Source organism: Silurus meridionalis, chromosome 15 (genome assembly GCF_014805685.1).
Source record: "Silurus meridionalis isolate SWU-2019-XX chromosome 15, ASM1480568v1, whole genome shotgun sequence".
Taxonomy (NCBI): Eukaryota; Metazoa; Chordata; class Actinopteri; order Siluriformes; family Siluridae; genus Silurus; species Silurus meridionalis.
Genome location: NC_060898.1, coordinates 14,680,575 through 14,698,743, shown reverse-complemented (window position 1 = coordinate 14,698,743; position 18,169 = coordinate 14,680,575). Strand labels below are relative to the sequence as shown.

At 35.8% G+C, this 18,169-nt stretch overlaps 1 protein-coding gene across 2 annotated transcripts in view; it reads right to left on the bottom strand.

Annotated features, from left to right (window-relative positions):
- Nucleotides 1–1,378: 1,378 nt before the first annotated feature.
- The window catches only part of myo7ab (myosin VIIAb), a 54,001-nt gene continuing 37,210 nt past the window's right edge, over nt 1,379–18,169 (bottom strand). For both annotated transcript variants that reach the window (XM_046867219.1, XM_046867220.1), the window contains 24 exons: nt 16,697–16,786; nt 15,502–15,623; nt 14,894–15,020; nt 14,661–14,780; nt 14,242–14,415; nt 12,791–13,018; nt 12,539–12,709; nt 9,770–9,887; nt 9,196–9,322; nt 8,098–8,267; nt 7,813–8,003; nt 7,127–7,251; nt 6,858–7,012; nt 6,543–6,696; nt 5,957–6,112; nt 5,771–5,876; nt 4,522–4,635; nt 3,813–3,900; nt 3,626–3,732; nt 3,120–3,305; nt 2,568–2,684; nt 2,326–2,409; nt 1,672–1,791; nt 1,379–1,554 (listed from right to left, as the gene is read on the bottom strand). In XM_046867219.1, the coding sequence (XP_046723175.1) occupies nt 1,462–1,554; nt 1,672–1,791; nt 2,326–2,409; nt 2,568–2,684; nt 3,120–3,305; nt 3,626–3,732; nt 3,813–3,900; nt 4,522–4,635; nt 5,771–5,876; nt 5,957–6,112; nt 6,543–6,696; nt 6,858–7,012; nt 7,127–7,251; nt 7,813–8,003; nt 8,098–8,267; nt 9,196–9,322; nt 9,770–9,887; nt 12,539–12,709; nt 12,791–13,018; nt 14,242–14,415; nt 14,661–14,780; nt 14,894–15,020; nt 15,502–15,623; nt 16,697–16,786 (3,243 nt within the window). In that variant the 3' untranslated portion in view covers nt 1,379–1,461. The remainder of the gene's footprint in view (nt 1,555–1,671; nt 1,792–2,325; nt 2,410–2,567; nt 2,685–3,119; nt 3,306–3,625; nt 3,733–3,812; nt 3,901–4,521; nt 4,636–5,770; nt 5,877–5,956; nt 6,113–6,542; nt 6,697–6,857; nt 7,013–7,126; nt 7,252–7,812; nt 8,004–8,097; nt 8,268–9,195; nt 9,323–9,769; nt 9,888–12,538; nt 12,710–12,790; nt 13,019–14,241; nt 14,416–14,660; nt 14,781–14,893; nt 15,021–15,501; nt 15,624–16,696; nt 16,787–18,169) is intronic.

Genomic DNA, 18,169 nt, shown 5'->3' with positions numbered 1-18,169 from the left:
TCTATCTTGCTATCCACGAGAGGCCGGGAAAATCAGCGTAACAAATTAATTATGTGGCAAACGCGATTCCGTGATAAATCAGGGGCGCGAGATTCGAACAGCGGTAAAGCGGGAGATTACTGTATTCCTGCTTGCACTTGTAAAAAGTTAAATATTCAGTTTTGCTATATGTATTTACCAAAATTAAAATACATTTGATCCCAGTAGAGCATTATGTGCTTTGCTTCAAGTCTATGTTTTAAAGCGAAATGCCTAGTAGGCAGCAATAAAGACAGATAAATGCCTGTGACAATAAAGAATGTTTTTGTCCCAGGGTATTAAAATCTTAAGTCGTAATGCTTTGAAAGTAACTGAATGATATTTATCTGCAAATTATGCAAATTAATACTATAAGCCTATAGAAATTTTAGCATCCAACCTGCATGAGAGACCAGCTAGCTAAATTGATTCATATTTTACAGTTTGAAAGCTTGGTTTTAAATTTAATAGGCACATCTGTTGAATAGCTATGTATTTAGATGCATGTATAATTTAACATATGATAGCTAACTAGCTAATGAACCAAACATTCAAGGTTTAAAATAATAGCAGATATCTCAAATAATAAAGAAGGTATGCAAATGTTTTAGGAGTCACAGACAGACACTTAAGGGTTGAGAACCACTGGAGTAAACGAGCAGGACCCATTTAAAAATGAATTGTGTAGGGTAATGGATGCATTTTAATCTGCATTTTAAGGTCAGCGGTAAGAACCCACCATAAATAACACTGAACTCCAAACAATACTCTAGTGCCTGGCTCAGTTTCTGATAGGCAGAGTGCAGAAATAAAAGGAGAAATATAAACCTATTTTGAACATTACACTCAGTTGTACTGCAGTTTTTAAAATACAGCAACAACCACAACGACAAGAAGCAACAGAATGGGGATGACAGGTCCCCTGAAGCATCTATTTATATCTATATCTATTTAGTCTATCTACTTTTTGGAGTATTTTTCAAATGACATTATTCTATTTCTGCAGGCACTAATTTTGTGATATAATAAAGGCTTTTGGCTCTTAACCAATTAGACTTAAAGGGGAAAAAAATAGAATTTCTTAATTATAGATAATGTAAATATTTAAATACGTTATTGACTCAACTAATATAATCTTATAAATAAAAGGTAAATGCATATTTAACAAATAAATAATTATTAATTTAGTTTATTAACAACATATGCTTTACACTAATATATTTAGAAATGGTTTTATATATTATATCAATATTAATATGCTCAAACTATTAATATGCTCAAACTATTATTACATTTTTTTTTTACAGTCGCCCTGGGGTACCTGGGAGCCCAAACAATTTAGAAAAAAATGACAACAGCATGAGGGATAAAAATATATATTTTCAGTTTAACAGATTGAAAACAAAAGGCATTTATAGTTTGGCTCTTTGTTTGTGTTTCTGGCTAGTTGCTGTTTCCACGCGAACTGCGCTGTTTGGTCATGGAGCTCATCATCTGACTGATGTAAGATGTCAGCAGGTCATCCATTTTGTAGCCCTGTCAACAGAAAAGTGAAGCTGAATACTGTGCCCCATTATGTAGCGAGATCTCATTGGAGCTTGTCTTAAAAACAGCACAGAGGACAGCAGCATTTTTGACGTCTTTCTGACTCACCAGCGGCGTCTCACAGAGCAGTTTACTGCCTCGCATCAGGTTGCCGATGGTGATGTGAAAGTAGGTGTTCCCACTGCTCCAGTTAGAGATTTTGGTGAAGGGGTGCGCCATTAAGATATCCTGTGAAGAACAGAGAATGAATAACGTCAGACTAATGAAATGAGTCAGTGCAAATGAAAAGATTTTTTCCACAAGTACTGATTTCAAATACCAGCTCCACCGAGCTGCACTGCTGGAACCTTAAACAAGACCCTTAACCCTCAACTGCTCAGTTGTAAGTCATACTGGATAAGAGTATCTGCCTAATGCCATTCAGTCAGACAAGACATCAGAGCTACAAGTTTAATAAATTATGTAGACTTGTATTAAATGGACAATATCAAACATGTTTTGTCAAAATAACTGCCTTTAGTGATGTCCCAGACTTGCTGCTGCTTTAGTAAATTCAGAAAATACCTGCAACAAATACACATATCAGAGTACTACTTAAATTAACACTATGCAGTTAAATATTGCCACATAAAGCATGTTAAAATTGTGGGCTAGCTGGATGGATGGACAAACAGACAGACTGATTGATTGATTGATCGATTGATTGATTTCCATTATTGTTAGCTGTATTAAAAACCTTTATGTATGTTCTCTTTGCTTTACCTTTGTTGTTGGGTCAATCAGACTAACGCCATGTTTGTTGATCGCTATCAGCATAAACACTGGTAGATTTGGGTCCGTGGTTTGCTATGAAACATGAATAAATAAAGTAAAACTATCACCACCAGGTCAATAAATATTAAATTCCTTTTCAGTATTTTACTGTAATGGTATTTCACTAAGCCATGACCAGTTTTATAATATATATATATATAAATAGAAGCCTTTAACAAAAATAAATTTACTTTGATTTCAAAAAAGGCTGATCCAAAAGTGGACCACTTGTAGATGATTCTCAGGAACATGAGTTTGGCTTCTTGTTGACTTTTCCCAGCATGCTGATTGAAGCACGTCAAAATGGACTGTAGATAAAAGTAAAATTAACTATTTTCAGGAACATTGCGTTCAAGAATTGGACACACATATTGATAACTCAGCAACTAAATACTGTTACAATACAGTCATGAAACATAATAAATTACTTTGTAAGAAGCTGTTTGCAGTTATTGCATTAACAAAAAATTCCATTTCTTTTACAACTGCTACAAATGCACCGAGCTATAAAGTATTTAACTTTCACATTAACTTTACCATTAACTACTAGAGTAGCATACATTCCAAACTATAACAAATATGCATAGTACACTGGGTGTATTGCAAAAAAAAAATCTAAACATTATTGAAGGAAACACAATGTGTTTTTAATTGTGTAACTGCAATACAAAGAAATGGCTTGGTCCATAATAAAGTAATATAAACACATTTGACCGCGTGTGACGTCTTTTTTTTTCACTCACCCGTTTCCAGTCTTCTGGTGACAGCTGTTTAATCAGATCCTGAGGAACAAGCTCTTTCAGCATCTTTGGGAAATGAATAAATTGCAATTTGTCCTCTCCATATGTTACCCGGTAAATGAGAGCTGCAAGCTGGAAAGCCTCTTCATGAGAACACTTGTGGTATCCACGTAGATATTTAGGCAGCTCCTACACCAGGCATAAAAAAAATGCACAGCACCAAAAAGTTTAATTGCTTTTTTTCGTCCTGAGATAGCAGATAAATATTGAACAAATATAGTTAGGTTTGGGCAAATAGAGGAACGTTAAAAAAATTTGCATTACAATTTTAAATGTATTTCTAAAACTTATAGAAAACAGTACGCTTAAAATGTAATTGGAAAAAGCAGGTTGTTGCTGTTATAGAAAATCAATTAACATGTTAAGAAAATATTTAGGAAACCAACAGCACAAAAGTGAACATACTGTACATACAACATACTGTCAAATACACTATACTGAATTTCTACCTGGTAGTAGTGGAAGATCGAGTCAGCCATTAAATCTTTGCCTGGCACAGTGTTAGTCCACAGTTTCTTCATAAAATAGACTTGATATATCACGGAAGGCACTATACCTTAAAGACAAACAGCATGTCACATGCAAGCATCACTGTGTTTAATATTATATAATGCATTTATGAGAAATGTAATTTACCATCTTTAACAGGTCTGGCTTTTTTGATCCAGTCAGTGAGGTGTCTTACAAAGTCAAAAAAGAAATCCCCATCTGGCACACTGATGACCTGAGAGAAGCCAAGTGATAAAGATGAGATATCAAAAAATAGAGACAGTACAACAGATTCAACCTGTATTATTTATTACAAGGCTGAAGCACCTTCTCAAGTGGCCCATGCTCTCCTGAAATGAATATCTCTTATTGTATTATATGTAGACATATTTTTTCTTTAAGATACATTACAGAATCTCTGATATTCACTTTTTCACTATTTTTCTGCTATGAACGGTATCTGATTTGTTTTAATATAAATTGTAAATTCAGTCTTGTGACAATAAAAGCTGCTTATTTGTTACCAGAAACATAAATTAACAAGGGATGTATTTGGCTTTGGATGTAGGAAAACTATATATTTTGAAAATGTGTCAAATGCATACAGACATTCATTCATTTTACAGTACAAACCTGGAGGGCCATTTTGGTGGCCAGGGGAATTTTGCGTCAGGATGAATACAGAATGACTACATTGGCTACAATAATTATTACTCTAGCATGGATGGCTATGGTTTTACATTTTACCATACACATAGTATGGTAAATATTGTACTATACTGGAGATGTTAAACCCATTTTGAAATATCTTTTATGTCTCCATTTTTTAACCAAGATTCACACAGGTTGGATTTACCTTTTCAGAAATCCTGACAAACAGGCTGAAGCCCTCAGATGATTTGAGCTGCATCCTGCTGCAAATGTTTAGACAGAACTCCTTGGCCTTTGTGCTTGATTCCACTTCAAAAACCTACAGTTTTGATGTGATTTAGACAATGGTTACAAAATTTGCTCAGGAAGGTCAAGCTCAATCTTGAAATAAATTTTATTTAATTAAATATAATCTGTAAGTTCAGTTATTGTTTTGAATTCTTGGGGGTGGCACAGTAGGTAAAGCTCCTGGGTTTAATCCTGAGATCCAGGTATGGTCGTTAAGGAGTTTTAAATGTTCTCAAATGAGTTTTCGCCAGAATCTCTAATTATCTCTTACTGTCCAAGTGTCTGAATCATTTACTGCCATCCTATCTGACGTGATTTGCTAGCCTTGTGCACTTTGTTGTCAGGATAAGCTCCAGATAAAGAGGTTACCGGAGAATAAATGATAAATTCAAATGAGACCATGTTCAGGTGGCAGATGACAGAAAGCCTCTGTACCTGTACCTGTTAAATATTAATGAAGGAGTTCATTAACACCTATAATAGTCAGTTACATTAACTAAGGCATTGTCTTTGTATGCAATAGCCACAGTACAGGTCTTACAGCATTTATTCTGCTAATTTTCAATGTCAAATATCATTGCACCTTTCAGCACCATTATGACAGGCCTGGCCTCTGTATATGTCAGTTCTAGTGAAGAAGGCATTGTTTTTATATCTGTCTGTCCTAGTGAAGTAGGCGTGGTACAATACCAATGAAAAACGTGTGGCCCTTGTGCCTGTTAGTCTTATTAAAAGAATCCGGACCTCTGTCAACCCCAATCAAGCATGCAAAGCATTACCTTAAGTAAAAGTATAGAAGGTGTACCTGTCAGTCCTAATGAAAAAGACTTATGCTCTTTTTCTGTCTATACCCGTAAAATATAAATTATGCCTCTGCATTTCAGTCTCCTTGAAGGAAACATTGCCTTACTGTCTCCTATATACATTAGACAACTGATCATTAATATGAGAGTCGAATGAAAATATTACTATTCTCAGTTATTTTTATTCCGCTGTATAGGTTATGTTTATTCTACTGTGAGTGAGTTAAGTTACAACAAGAGGCACATCAGGTATAAATCTAAGCAAACATACCCTTAAAGAATATTGTTTTGACTGATGTGATGTTATATTTTGACAAAGTACGATGTAATGCAAGAAGAATACAGAACTCCCCAAAGACTGACCTCATCTGTGTCATCAGGGAAGTACACCTTATGAAAGATCTGTGTGGTTTTGTGCTGAATAGCTTCCACTTCTACCAGGTGAGGAGGGTATTTCCTGGGGCCATTTCTGTCATTATATATAAAAAAACATAATTATTGGCAAACGGCATGCTATGGGTTTGTTGCATTTTTTTAAGCAGGTCTCACCGTAAGGCTTTCTGCAATCTCTGCATGCAGTCCGGGGCCAGTGGGTGATGCTTCCTGGACTGGAGAAACTTCTGCACATGAGGCAGAAGGACGTTGCTTGGAGGGAAAAGGCCCGTGCAAAGCCACAGTAGCTCCCAGCCCTTTTCCTCACTGTAACTGCATATATAAAACACATGGGGTCAGTCTTGTCATTTCAAACACAATGCCAGCGTGATAAATAAACACTGAGGTGTAATTTAAAGTTCTTAAAGCTCTTAAAGGAATTCTAAAAATCATATATGAATATAATGAAAGATACCCCAGTCAGTCCATAAAGGCATGTGCTGTCTGACATGTGCTTTCTTTTGCTTTCTTAAACCATATGTAGCTAGAGTTATTGAAGTTAATTTTTTCACAAAATCTTTCATGTGAATGCATAGATCTTAGGGGGCTTGAGAAATACATGATTCCAAGATGGCTGTCACCATAACAGTGTTCAGCTAATAAACTATAGAAATACAGACTACAGTTGTAAGTCTGTGCTATGTCTTTAAAGAGCAGGACAAAGCAAATATTCAATTGTGAGCAAACTGATGTAGTGACTTACATTACATTGTTCTCTGTGAGTTGTTTCATGATCTGGCAGAAGACCTCATCCTTCAGTGGTTCAGCCTTCATAGATCCCTCAAAGATCTGATCAGTGAGTTCATTAACTGAACGTGTTCTTTTAGAAGGGTAGTCACCCATATACTTCATAATAGGTACAGAGAAGGAGTCAAGAATCAACAACTGATGAACAGTGAATATATATGGTTGGATTCTCGAGCATCAAATGACCACAATATCCACTGCAACATCATGCAGCCAGAAAAATGAGTAATGTAAAAAACAAATGGCATAAAGTTTGGTGGGTAAAGGATATCAATGAAGGCCAGGCAGGCATCTTGTGATAGCTCCTCATAGTTAAGGACCTTCTTCAGCAGAGGTTGTTTAAGAGGTTCTCGAGTGCAGCACCACAGCTTATCCTTCAACCTGCCTTTTGTAATCACACGGCTTAGAGTGCTCTTAGGAGGAGGTCTGCCAGACACGGAAAAAAACATACCACAAAACATAAACAGAAATATGTTGTTATAGCCTTCTAATGTATATGAGAAATCATCGTAAAGTCGTAAAGAGTGAGGGTTTGCATACCTAAAATGATCATAGGAAAACTCTTCCAATGTATAGGGCTTTGCTTTCTTCTCACCGTCCATTAGATTTAGCTCTGACAAACTTATTGATTCCTTAAACTGATCTGCTGACATGCTTACCAATGTCTGCAATGTGAAAACAAGAAAAATTACATTCATCTTCAGTAAGTGCTTTATCCTGAATAGGGTGAATCCAGGACCTATCCTAGGAACATTGTGAATTGAAAATACACACTGGACTGTGACAGAGCACAACACAAACATGCAGTACATTTAATATGCTCACTCACAATTAAAGGCAATTTAGATTAGCCGATCCACCTATCAATACGTTTATCAGAGGTTAGAAAACCAGAGAACCCAGACGAAACTCACAAATATACACAAAGAAAATGTAAAACGACATAGACAATAAACTGAGAATTAATAGAGAGAGATGTGAGGTGTCAATGCTTCCCTGAAATATATTCATTGGTCCTTACTCCAATATCTGTAAGAAACTACATAACTAGAATATGAAGACTTAGGCCAAACTAATAAATATGCTTCAATCACATAGAAAGTATCAACCACTGAGCAGCACCTTATTTACAAATAAAATTATCACCACATGCATAAAATGTATTTGTGCTGAGACGGTGATGTATCGTGTAACATCATTATTTGTTGAAAGAAAAGACCACTAACCACAATATCATATTGCGGTTTGGTAATGGTGGGAAGCACATAAACTCTGTCTGCATGGAAGTCTCCTCTCTGCTTGGTCCTGTCGTTGACTCCGTGGGCCCAACCTCTTGTCAATACATGCTCTCCTGTATGTTCATCAAGCAGGATAAGATCTCCCTTTGAGAATGTCAGGAATGAAGAGTCATGCCCATCTACAGAACGCAGCATATAACAAAAGTCATGGATTAAATAAATGCATACTTTTATTCTCTAAATTAACTCTAGGATATGGTCCATATGCATTACCATGGTTATAGCTATCCATGAGAGCCACCAGGAACTTTGATCTCTTGCGCAAACCATCTAAAAAAGTATCAACCAGGTCACAAATGTCTTCTGCGTTGTTGGAGGTCAAGGTGTACTCATCTCCTTTAATAGTTGCCAGGGTGAAACTCTGTCCCTGGAGCTTTCCTCCTCTGTATGGGGAATAGAGATGCAATCAACATTGGGGAAATCAGAATACAAGGATAAATATATTTGATACTGTGTGATGTATCACATAATTAAACCTTTTCAGGAACCCTGTGTACACACTTGTGTCCCTTGCAGTTTTTCAATTGTGACTGTATTGTAGCTTGTGCATGTACATTGTCCAGTGGATTATCAGTTTAGCAAAACAAGATAACTTTACTAGGAATTTACAGTTTTCTGATGGCCAAACTTCTTTTCAAGCTTTATTGTTTGTAATCATTTCTCAATTATGACAAATCATTTAATAATTTGCAAGGAATTTAAGAAATCCCAGTTCAAATGATGCTAGTCACACTGTCTCACTGTTATACTTTAGATTTTTCACATTCTTCATTATAAAGGTGACTTCATATCAAACATATACATAAATGAAAAGAAATTAAGAAGATACATAATTAAAAAAGAAAGAAAACAAAGTCATTGTCTTTTTATGTTTGTGTGAACAAAAAAGCAATTCCAGCTAAAGGATTATTATGTTTCTGGATCACTGATTAATCCACCGTTCTGTCGGAATAACAGGTTTGCTGCTGCGCTGCTTGTCACATGCTTGTCGGTTTAAAAAGTTAAATGTTAAGGTCATATTCATACAACAAATCAAATCTTTAAAGAACAAAACTTCAGTGTATATACACATATAGCCATAAAGAAAGCCATGCAAAATTATAAGGAAATGTAAGGAAGCATGAATTCAATCTTAATCTTTCGTTACAGAATATCATTTTGTTATTTGTAGTGTATAATTACTGAGAGATTATCAATAGAATGGGAGATGCTTTATGAAGCGTTTTGTCATTAAACTGTAGCCCATTTTTTTCACCTCTAATATCTTGTTCCGTGGTTGTGAGAAAAACAAAATGAAAACCATTACTGGACCTGCTGCTGGATACTCCAGTGATCTCAGGGAAAGAAAGTTCCAGAAGGACCTGCTCTTGTTCATCCACAAAGTAAACTCCAGTCCAGTTCACTGCCACAATCACATCGTTCTTTGGCAGACTCGGTCCTGAAGATTCACAACATTGAATATATCATCTTAAAGAGTAGTCTTTATTTAGGTATTCAAGTACCACAGGTATTAGTTTCAGGCACCTTATCTATAAGGCAGGGCATAAATATAACTTATAATGTCATATTAACACTAAGCTGATGCATAGCATAGAATGCAGGGTTCAGTACAATGACAGCTAATGTTAGAAAGCTAGCTTTGATAATATTTCTGTATCAATCACATTTTAAGTAGCGGTTGGCCAGTAAGCTAACTAATGTTAGGTATGTTGTGAATTTAAATAAAGCATTTTCATTGAGAAAAAAATGGCACCAAGTGTTTTAGTGAGCTAGTTAACATTAAGCTAACTATTGTGGTTGATCTAGTACAATGTAAGCTCTGCCTGTGTCAATGTGTGTCACTGGAAAAAGACCATGCTATGCCTATGTTTAACAAGAACAATACCTGAGAACTTGAAGGCCTCATAGAAGCGTGAGAAAAGCAAAGGCCACTTGAACCGAGCAAAATCCACCACGTCCTCCTTCACTCTTTGTGGGTCAAAGTTCTTCTGTATGTAGATTCCCTGTGGTCATTAAAAGGGTCAATAACTAGAACCTCTTTCTCTGCTGTCACATCCGTCCTCACAGGATCTTACAATGTGCATTATATCTAATGAGCAAATGCAATAATAATCTACTGGGATGATCCATAATATAGATTTCCTGCATCGTTAAAAATTCATGCCCATCACTTTGGCCCACGGAAAGCAGACGGCTAATTAAACCAGCCACCTTTGAAAGAGGGAAAAGGCAATTAACGTTCCCTCAGTTCTCATCAGTCAATTCACAACCTGCGCCTTAAAGTTAAAGGAAATTAACATTGTGTGTGTAAGAAAAATTTGATTATGTTGTCATATTTGTGATAAAATAGTCTAAAAACTTTTTTTTAACGTGATGGTCATGTGAAATGATATTAGGCTGTGACCAATCAGCACATTTCATTTTTTAATAAGGACTTTCCATTGTGTGTGTGTTTTTTTTTTCTTCAAATTTGCTGTTTTTGGTGTTCACTGTTGTTGTTTTTTCCTAAGGTCACAAAATAGCGGAATAAATTTATTCAATCTGATATTACATTGAGATAAGGAGCAGATAAGAATAAAATTACAACCCTTTGGCACACACAAAGAGCAGATAACAGGTCATGGCCAAATGTTAAATGATGCAGGGCGGCAGAACAGTCACAGATATAATGGCACCGGTGTCTTGGAGAACACAGTGTCTCAGAGAGCTTCCACTTACAGTTGTGGGAAACCAGTTTTTAAGTATTACATGAATTCTGCCTATTAAGAAAGCGTAAATTTAAGTTAGTAGGTTGCATCTACAGTATACCTGAACAATTGTACAATTAATTATTTAGTTTTTACCCATGTTAAGTAATAAATTGTGCACATACAACAATGCTTAAAACATCATGTACAATTCTACACTCATGAAAATATACATATATAAAAATCTGCATAAGTATAACTTTATGTCCTTCTGCCTGTGGTGATGTTACAAAACAACAAAAGGGGATTTGACTCAGTGATGACTTCCAGACAGCTCATTGTCATTCTGTTATCAACTGCAATATAAGTAAAAACAGGCGGATCATATATAAAATGGAATAGGGCATGCAAGTCACATGTTTCAGCAATATATTATATGTATATACAGTATATACCTGGCTAAAGAGTTCGATTTGAATGATTGGAAACAAACATCACTGCAATACTGTCCAAGTTAATTAATAGCTAATGAACAGCTCAGAATTGATTCTTCTTCTTCTTCTTGATTCTTTGGAATCACTTTCTTTAAATTCTATTACCATAATCAGCATGCATTCCTCAAAAAAGCAGATGAAAAAAAAAAAGGTTTGACCCCATTTTGACCGATATGAGAATATTAGATTAGAATATTAGAATAGTAGATTTAAAAGTGACTAAATGTTTTGTGGCCATTTTGTTTGGCTAGTAGTTGAACATAGTGTTTTAAAGATAATTTTTTTTACTTGCTATATTTCTCCTTATTAGCCCTTTGGCATTTATGCTTCTCTTTATTATTCTATACAATTTGAAACATTCTTAAAACACTCTGAAACAGTTTAAATTATACTTTCATTTCCAGGAGCGGCCTGTGCATTTCACACCTAGGCTAGCTGAATCAATCCACCTCTTTATACCATCATTATGATGCTATAGAGAGCATACATATTATACAGAGATGCATCACAGACAGGTCTCTCATAAAGCTAGAATTAATACCATTGCTAAAGCAAGAAACCCAATTAACCCAATTAAGCAAGTCTCCATTCACTGCAGCCACAGCCATGCTCCATACATTATCTCTAGCAGAAAAATCAATATTAACCTAATAAAATAAACCCCTGGATATCTAAACATTTTTTAGCTATTTATCGGTTCAGTACAATTTTCTTGGGGATTTAAATTTAAAGCTAAATGTGCATTTTTGTGCACATTCTACATGAAAGAACATGCAAAAGTATAAATGATTAAATTATCAACTATTTTAAACTGTTTTAGTTGACCTTTTCACACAATGTCCAGCTGTTCTCAAAAAGTCCTTCTTAAAAATGGCTTTGTATGTATATCTGTGACCAAATCATAATATTCTCTGTCCACTGTGGAATGAAAATTAGTTATTAAAACCATATGAATATATTTGAGCTTGTGCAATTTCCTACAAAAGCCGTTTGCTAGCTGTGACTAGTGTGTCCTCTGACCATCCAATCGTTGGATGTAAAAATGCCAATGTTATTGTACGCCTGCTAGATGGCCCCAGTGTCGTCAACATGAAATCTGATTGGTTACAGCCACAGCTTTAAGCAACGTGTACTTTACGCTACAGCGCCCGCACTGTTAATTCTGAAGGCTTGATGCATATTCCTTTGACCTCAGCATCAAGTGATGTGATGGATGAAATCTTATTTGATAGAAACGCTTACACAAAAAGACACTACTTAATGCATCAAAACCAAGAAAAAAGCTATGAAGTGAAAAGAATAGACTACTGGATATAATTGAATGCATATTCATGGAAAAAAATATATAAAAATTTAAGTCAGTGATTCTGATAGCAGAGAAGGCCTTGCTGGCCCTGACGGCCCTCCACTGCTCATTTCTTTTCCCTTTCTGATTTAGCGTCCTGTTTAACACATAAGTTAATATGTGCTTACCTTTTTGTGAAGTGACATTATAATCTGGGCCCACTTGTCCACAGTTCTGGAGCCACTGATTTCTCTGTCTGGGATGTATGAGGTGATGAGGCTAAGTAATCTTTCCTGAAGAATCTCTGACCCATAGTCTATGTAGTACTGCTGAGAAGCCAGCTCAGCCAAGTCCTCTTCCTACAGTCATCACAAAGTAAGTATGCATATAAAAGTCACACTGTTTAATTTGTTGTAGAATAAACAAACTACATTACACACCCGGTCACAGCGGTACTCCCCAAACTTGACTCCACGGATAATCTGCTGGTAGATAAGGTTGGTGGCCACACTGTCCTCAGCAGGGTTGTGCCAGGGTGTGAAGATCTCTTTTCTGAAAAATAGCCTCCAGGGGGCATTGCGCTCCTGAGCCCCTTGCTCTTTAGCATATTGCTCACACTGTGACACTGCATCCATCACATGGTCCTTTCCACTGCCAAGAGACGACACCTAAGAAAATAGCACACAAGTATAGGAAAAAAATAAAATTAGACACTCGTGTGTACATGCAAAATAAAATAAATTTAAGGACAGTTAAGGACAGTTACAAGAAAAAGGAATCCCTTTGTATATTAATGCATATTCTTACAACCTCAATTTTAAAAAAGTTGGGAAAAAATCCGCCACAACACAAAAAGTGGGGAGAGGGCCATGTTTAACATTGTGTAGCATCTCTTTTTCATTTAACAACAGTCTGTATAAGTCTGGGAACTAAGGAGACAAATTGCTGGAATTTTGGAAGAAGAATGTTTTCCAAATTGTGTCTGATACAACTAGCTGCTCAATAGTGCTAGGTCTTCTTTGTCATATTTTTTCATTTTTATGATAATCTGAATGTTTTGAAATAGTGAAAAGTCTGGATGGAAGCATTTGTTGTTCTAAAACCTCTCTATACATTCCAGCATATATTGTGCCTTTTCAGATGTGAAAGCAGTCCAGTCCATAGGCATTAGTGCCCCTTCATGACATTAGCAATGCAGGTGTTTGAACTGAGCATTGATAACAAACCAGATGGTCCATCTCATCTTTACTCTCTATGACACAGTGTCCATGATTTCCAGAAAGAATTTCCATATCAAATAAAAAATGACCATATTTCTTCCTTAAAAAGATAAATTTCCTCAGTTTTAACATTTGATATGTTTTCTATATTCTATTGTGAATAAAATGTGGATTGAGGAGATTTGCAAATCATTACATTGTTTGCATATACATTAAATCTTTTTCCTAACTTTTCTGGAATTGGGGCTATAGATAAAACTTTTGTTTTGAAATGACCGAGAGCTGCTTTCATTCTCTGGAGTATTTTATGTACTAATATAAGTTTCTGAAGTGCTAAATTACATTGAAAGTCTCTGAATTGCTTTAGTTCTAAGTTTTAAGTCTTTCAAATATTCAAAGTCTTTATATTTTCGTCTGTTATTTTAATCTCTGAATGTTAAACCTCTTTATTTATTTAACGTCTATTCTAATTCTTTGTTGCACTTTCAGTCTCTCTAATACTTAAACTCTCACAAACATGATAAATCTTTATACTATATGATGCCCATGGTCTGAACTAATCCATTAAAATTTGCTCTAGTAATACAGAATGCATTAAAGTGCATCATGTTGTACAAGCAAAGTACTAGCATCGTTCTTAATTGATAACACCTAGAAGCTGATGAACATGCCTTATCAAATAGAGCGATGTACAGGGAGAAACCAAAGCGGTCCTGCAGTTCAATCTTGTCTGCCAGGGCATTACAGAGCTCTGCAGCAGTAGTGGCTGAGTCTGTTAGCAGGGTCTTAGTGGTGCCATCCATGAAGGTCACTGGCAACATGATGGACTTTTTTGATTTGGTGGCCTAAAGAAAGAAAAAACATACAATTATATTGCATTCCCAATTACTTCTTCTGAGGTAACAGCAGTGTTAGCACAATGTTTATAATTCTGGGCAGTGTTCAAATCTGATGGCTACCAGAGTGCTACCATTGCACCTTTAAGCAACTGCTCAGCTAGATGCCTAAATTAAATTCTGCCTTGTCAGAGTCCGCCAAATGAAGAAAAATGAGTGAGCATAATGGCTGCAGGGGAAAACAGAGACAGCACCTGCAGTTCGAGCCATGAAGGAGGCTGGGTTCGTGTATTGTTCATAGAAGTACGCTTCAGTCTCTCCTCACAGTACGGGGCGTAGCCAGGAGGTCCGGAGATAATGAATGTCCGCAGATACTGCAGAAAAGAATAGGAGGGGAGAAGAGTATTAAATTTGTGACTAAAAGAGTTTTCATTTGTCTTTTTTAAGATAAATTGATCTAAAAAAAATGAGGGTGTAGTGTCTTTACTTTGACAAATTTCTCAGATGGTGCAAAGCATCCCACACACAGAGAGAGGAGGATCCAGCCACGAGCATGGCTGTTTTTGGAAGGGTTTTGGGTCAGCTGCTTACAGATCTGACAGTAGATTTCATCCCTGTTAAAGACAAACACGGGGTTCATGTATAGTTTTACTGATGACATTGAATTTATTTTAACTTGTTTGATTTAATTGTATTTTGAAAGCACTTTTAACATCTGCCACTAAGCAACATTACAGAAGTATAGGAATAGACTTAAATCCCTATTCAGAAAGTCAGAAGAGCAACAACAAGGAAAAATGCTCAAGGAAGACATTTTCATTAAAATCTGATTTTAAAGAGAACCAGGGTGACTGATGAAGAGGTAAAGTCAAATAGTACTAACTGTTGAGTTGAAAAGACACTCAATGTGACGATGATATGCACGTGAGTTCTATGATTAGCAAAGAGCAGTCTTTATGATAGTAGCAGTAGCTGATTACATATACATTACTGTTTATAGGTTTTTAGAAATCATTAGTCTTGTTAGCATAGCATTAGTGTATCCATGTAAGAGTATCATATATGTTACAGAAAGATTAATCTGTCATAATTTACCTCAGAGCAGGGCGTAAAATTCCATTCCCGATAATCAAGTGAAGTTTCTCCAGGTTGGAAGTGGGACGATCATCCATCATCCACTGTAGACTGCAATCACCATCAGTCAGGTGTTTGGTCACCTAAACAAAACATAAACACTGCACAACTGTAATTTTATCCTTTTAGCAGCTAGCAATCTCACTATAAAATAACAATGGAACAGCTGATCAAGTCCTGTAGTGTCTGAAACTTCTTGAATTTTGTCCTGAAGTTGCAAGAATAATATGAAGCTTACTGTTAAGCAATACTGCATTAGCAAGTGGGGGCATCCACAGTATACTCTATACTGAAATTACATTTTAGACACAATATGATCAAAAATACGGTAACATTTTGCTCCACATAAAGAAGTAGAACTCACATGCACTTTATTGGCTTTAAGCTAGCTTTCTAGCACATACTGATTTGTACATTAATGTTAAAATTACTCGGGTAACATTTATGCTCCTTTTTCATTGTTCATGTTAATATTTTATGCCGGTAGTTATATTCTTGAAACTTCCAAATTCCTGAAAATGTATTGCTGATAAATAAAGAATTTTACTTGTGTAACAAAGACATAAAGCAGTGATACACACTGTGAAATGTTCCAGTGCAGTTATAGTACATATAAACACTCTTGAAATGCCATTCAAAAACTTTAACTGGAATTATGTGGGAGCAGCACAGAGCATAAAATCATGCAGATACAGTTCAGGAATTTCAGTTAATGCTTACTGTACATCTATATCAGAATGATGAAAACATGAGCTCTGTGACTTTGATCGCATGTGCATGTCGGTAGTAGATAGGCTGATTTAAATATTTCATTAACTGCTCCTAAAAAATTTGAGTTTTTCATACACATTTTTGTTTCCTGTCAGTGAGTTGCAGTGACAATGCCTTACTAAAAGAGAGGTCAGAGTAAAACGCTGCTAAGAAGTATGCAACTCATATAATCACTTTTGGTTGCTAACTTTGGTGAACAGGAAGGCATCTTAGCATGCACAAAAAATCAAACTTCAAGATGGATGGGTTACAATAGCAGAAGACTATATTGAGCCCCACTCCTTTTAATCAAGACCAGAAATCTTAGGCACAGGCTTACCCAAACTGGACACTTTAACTGGACATTTTAAACTGGACAGCCTTGTAAATGACACAGTGCTCTCACCTCATCTGTTATTTTTGATTTCTTCCTTAGTGTAAGAGACACTAGCTTATGCCTGATGCTGTTCTTCTTCTGACTGTCAATCACAGAAGTCTGAAAGAGAAACAACAAAACATAGGGCGTATTTATTATACGACATGGTGCCAAGCTAATCTTATGTAACATAAACATACATATGTACTTTCTTTTGCTTTACTTTTTAATATTCCCTTCACTGGACAAAGCGGCTCAAACCTGTTTCAGCATAACAATGTTCCTGTGCACAAATTGAGCATGGTTAACCAGGAATTTGTGAGAGAATTATTTGTTATTGGCCTGTGTGGCCTGTAAGAACAGAGTCACATACAGGTCTGTCAGGCCTGTAATCATGACCGTCTATACATGAATCAACACTGCCACTAGAACAGGATACAATGCAGTCATTACCAATATCTGGAAATGGGTTAGTATCAGGGAGCCTCATGTCCGTTTGGGTAGAAGCGTCAGAGACTCGAGGGACACAAACCAGCTGGTATGATGGCCACATTTGTGGGTCAGATCAGGTGTAAAAAACAGCAGAGTATCAAGAAACAGTGCATATTTAGCAGCCACATGCGTTAGCAGAAACTGCCGATTCTGTCTTTTAAGTGAGTACATCGGGCCTTGTGCCAGGTACAGGGATGCATTCATTTTATAAAAAAAACATTATTTTATATAATTTAACCAAGAAAGCATTTTATTTAAAATTGTTTTAAAAATGTAACACAAATGTAATGTAAAATGTAATGTAATAATTGCAATCTGTAAAAACTAAACCCATTTAATGCATTTCATCTATTCAGTCATTTGGAATATTCAGTAAATAAATTCTTGTTTCTTTTATCAATTGGATTATAGAGGGCATAATTAGCTTTAATTATAATAAATGTTATGATATACACTGTAATCCTCTGCCCTAACTTGCTCATGTGGCATAAAACTCGAGGACATAACTTTACCTTTTACCTGTCACAAAGCAGTACAACCTTTTATTATATACTGGCCATTCAGGTATGAGAATACAACAGCCCTGTGATTACTTGTAGTAATTGTGTGCTATTATAATTAGCAGCTTTTTCGTTGTTTTAGACAAAAACAACCCATACACTTGTACTGTGACTTTGGTGAAACAAACCATTAACTGAAGTGTATCATCACTTTTGCACATTCAACTGATGTTCTTTCCTATTCAAATGAGTTTTTTTTTTTAAGCAAGAGGATTTTATTCATTTTTGTCCTTCCCAGGGTTAGAATAAGTGATCACATTTTAAACTGAGGTCATTAAAAGCATATTCACTTTCTAAAATTAAAATACTATACAAAATTATGCCAAAAATGACCAGATTATGTAAACTAGAAACACAATTTTTTTTTTACAATGACTCCAGGTTAAGGGTTTGTGTGGAAAATGAGGGCCAGACAAATAACCACAACAGCTTGAATGCTGAATGCTGATGT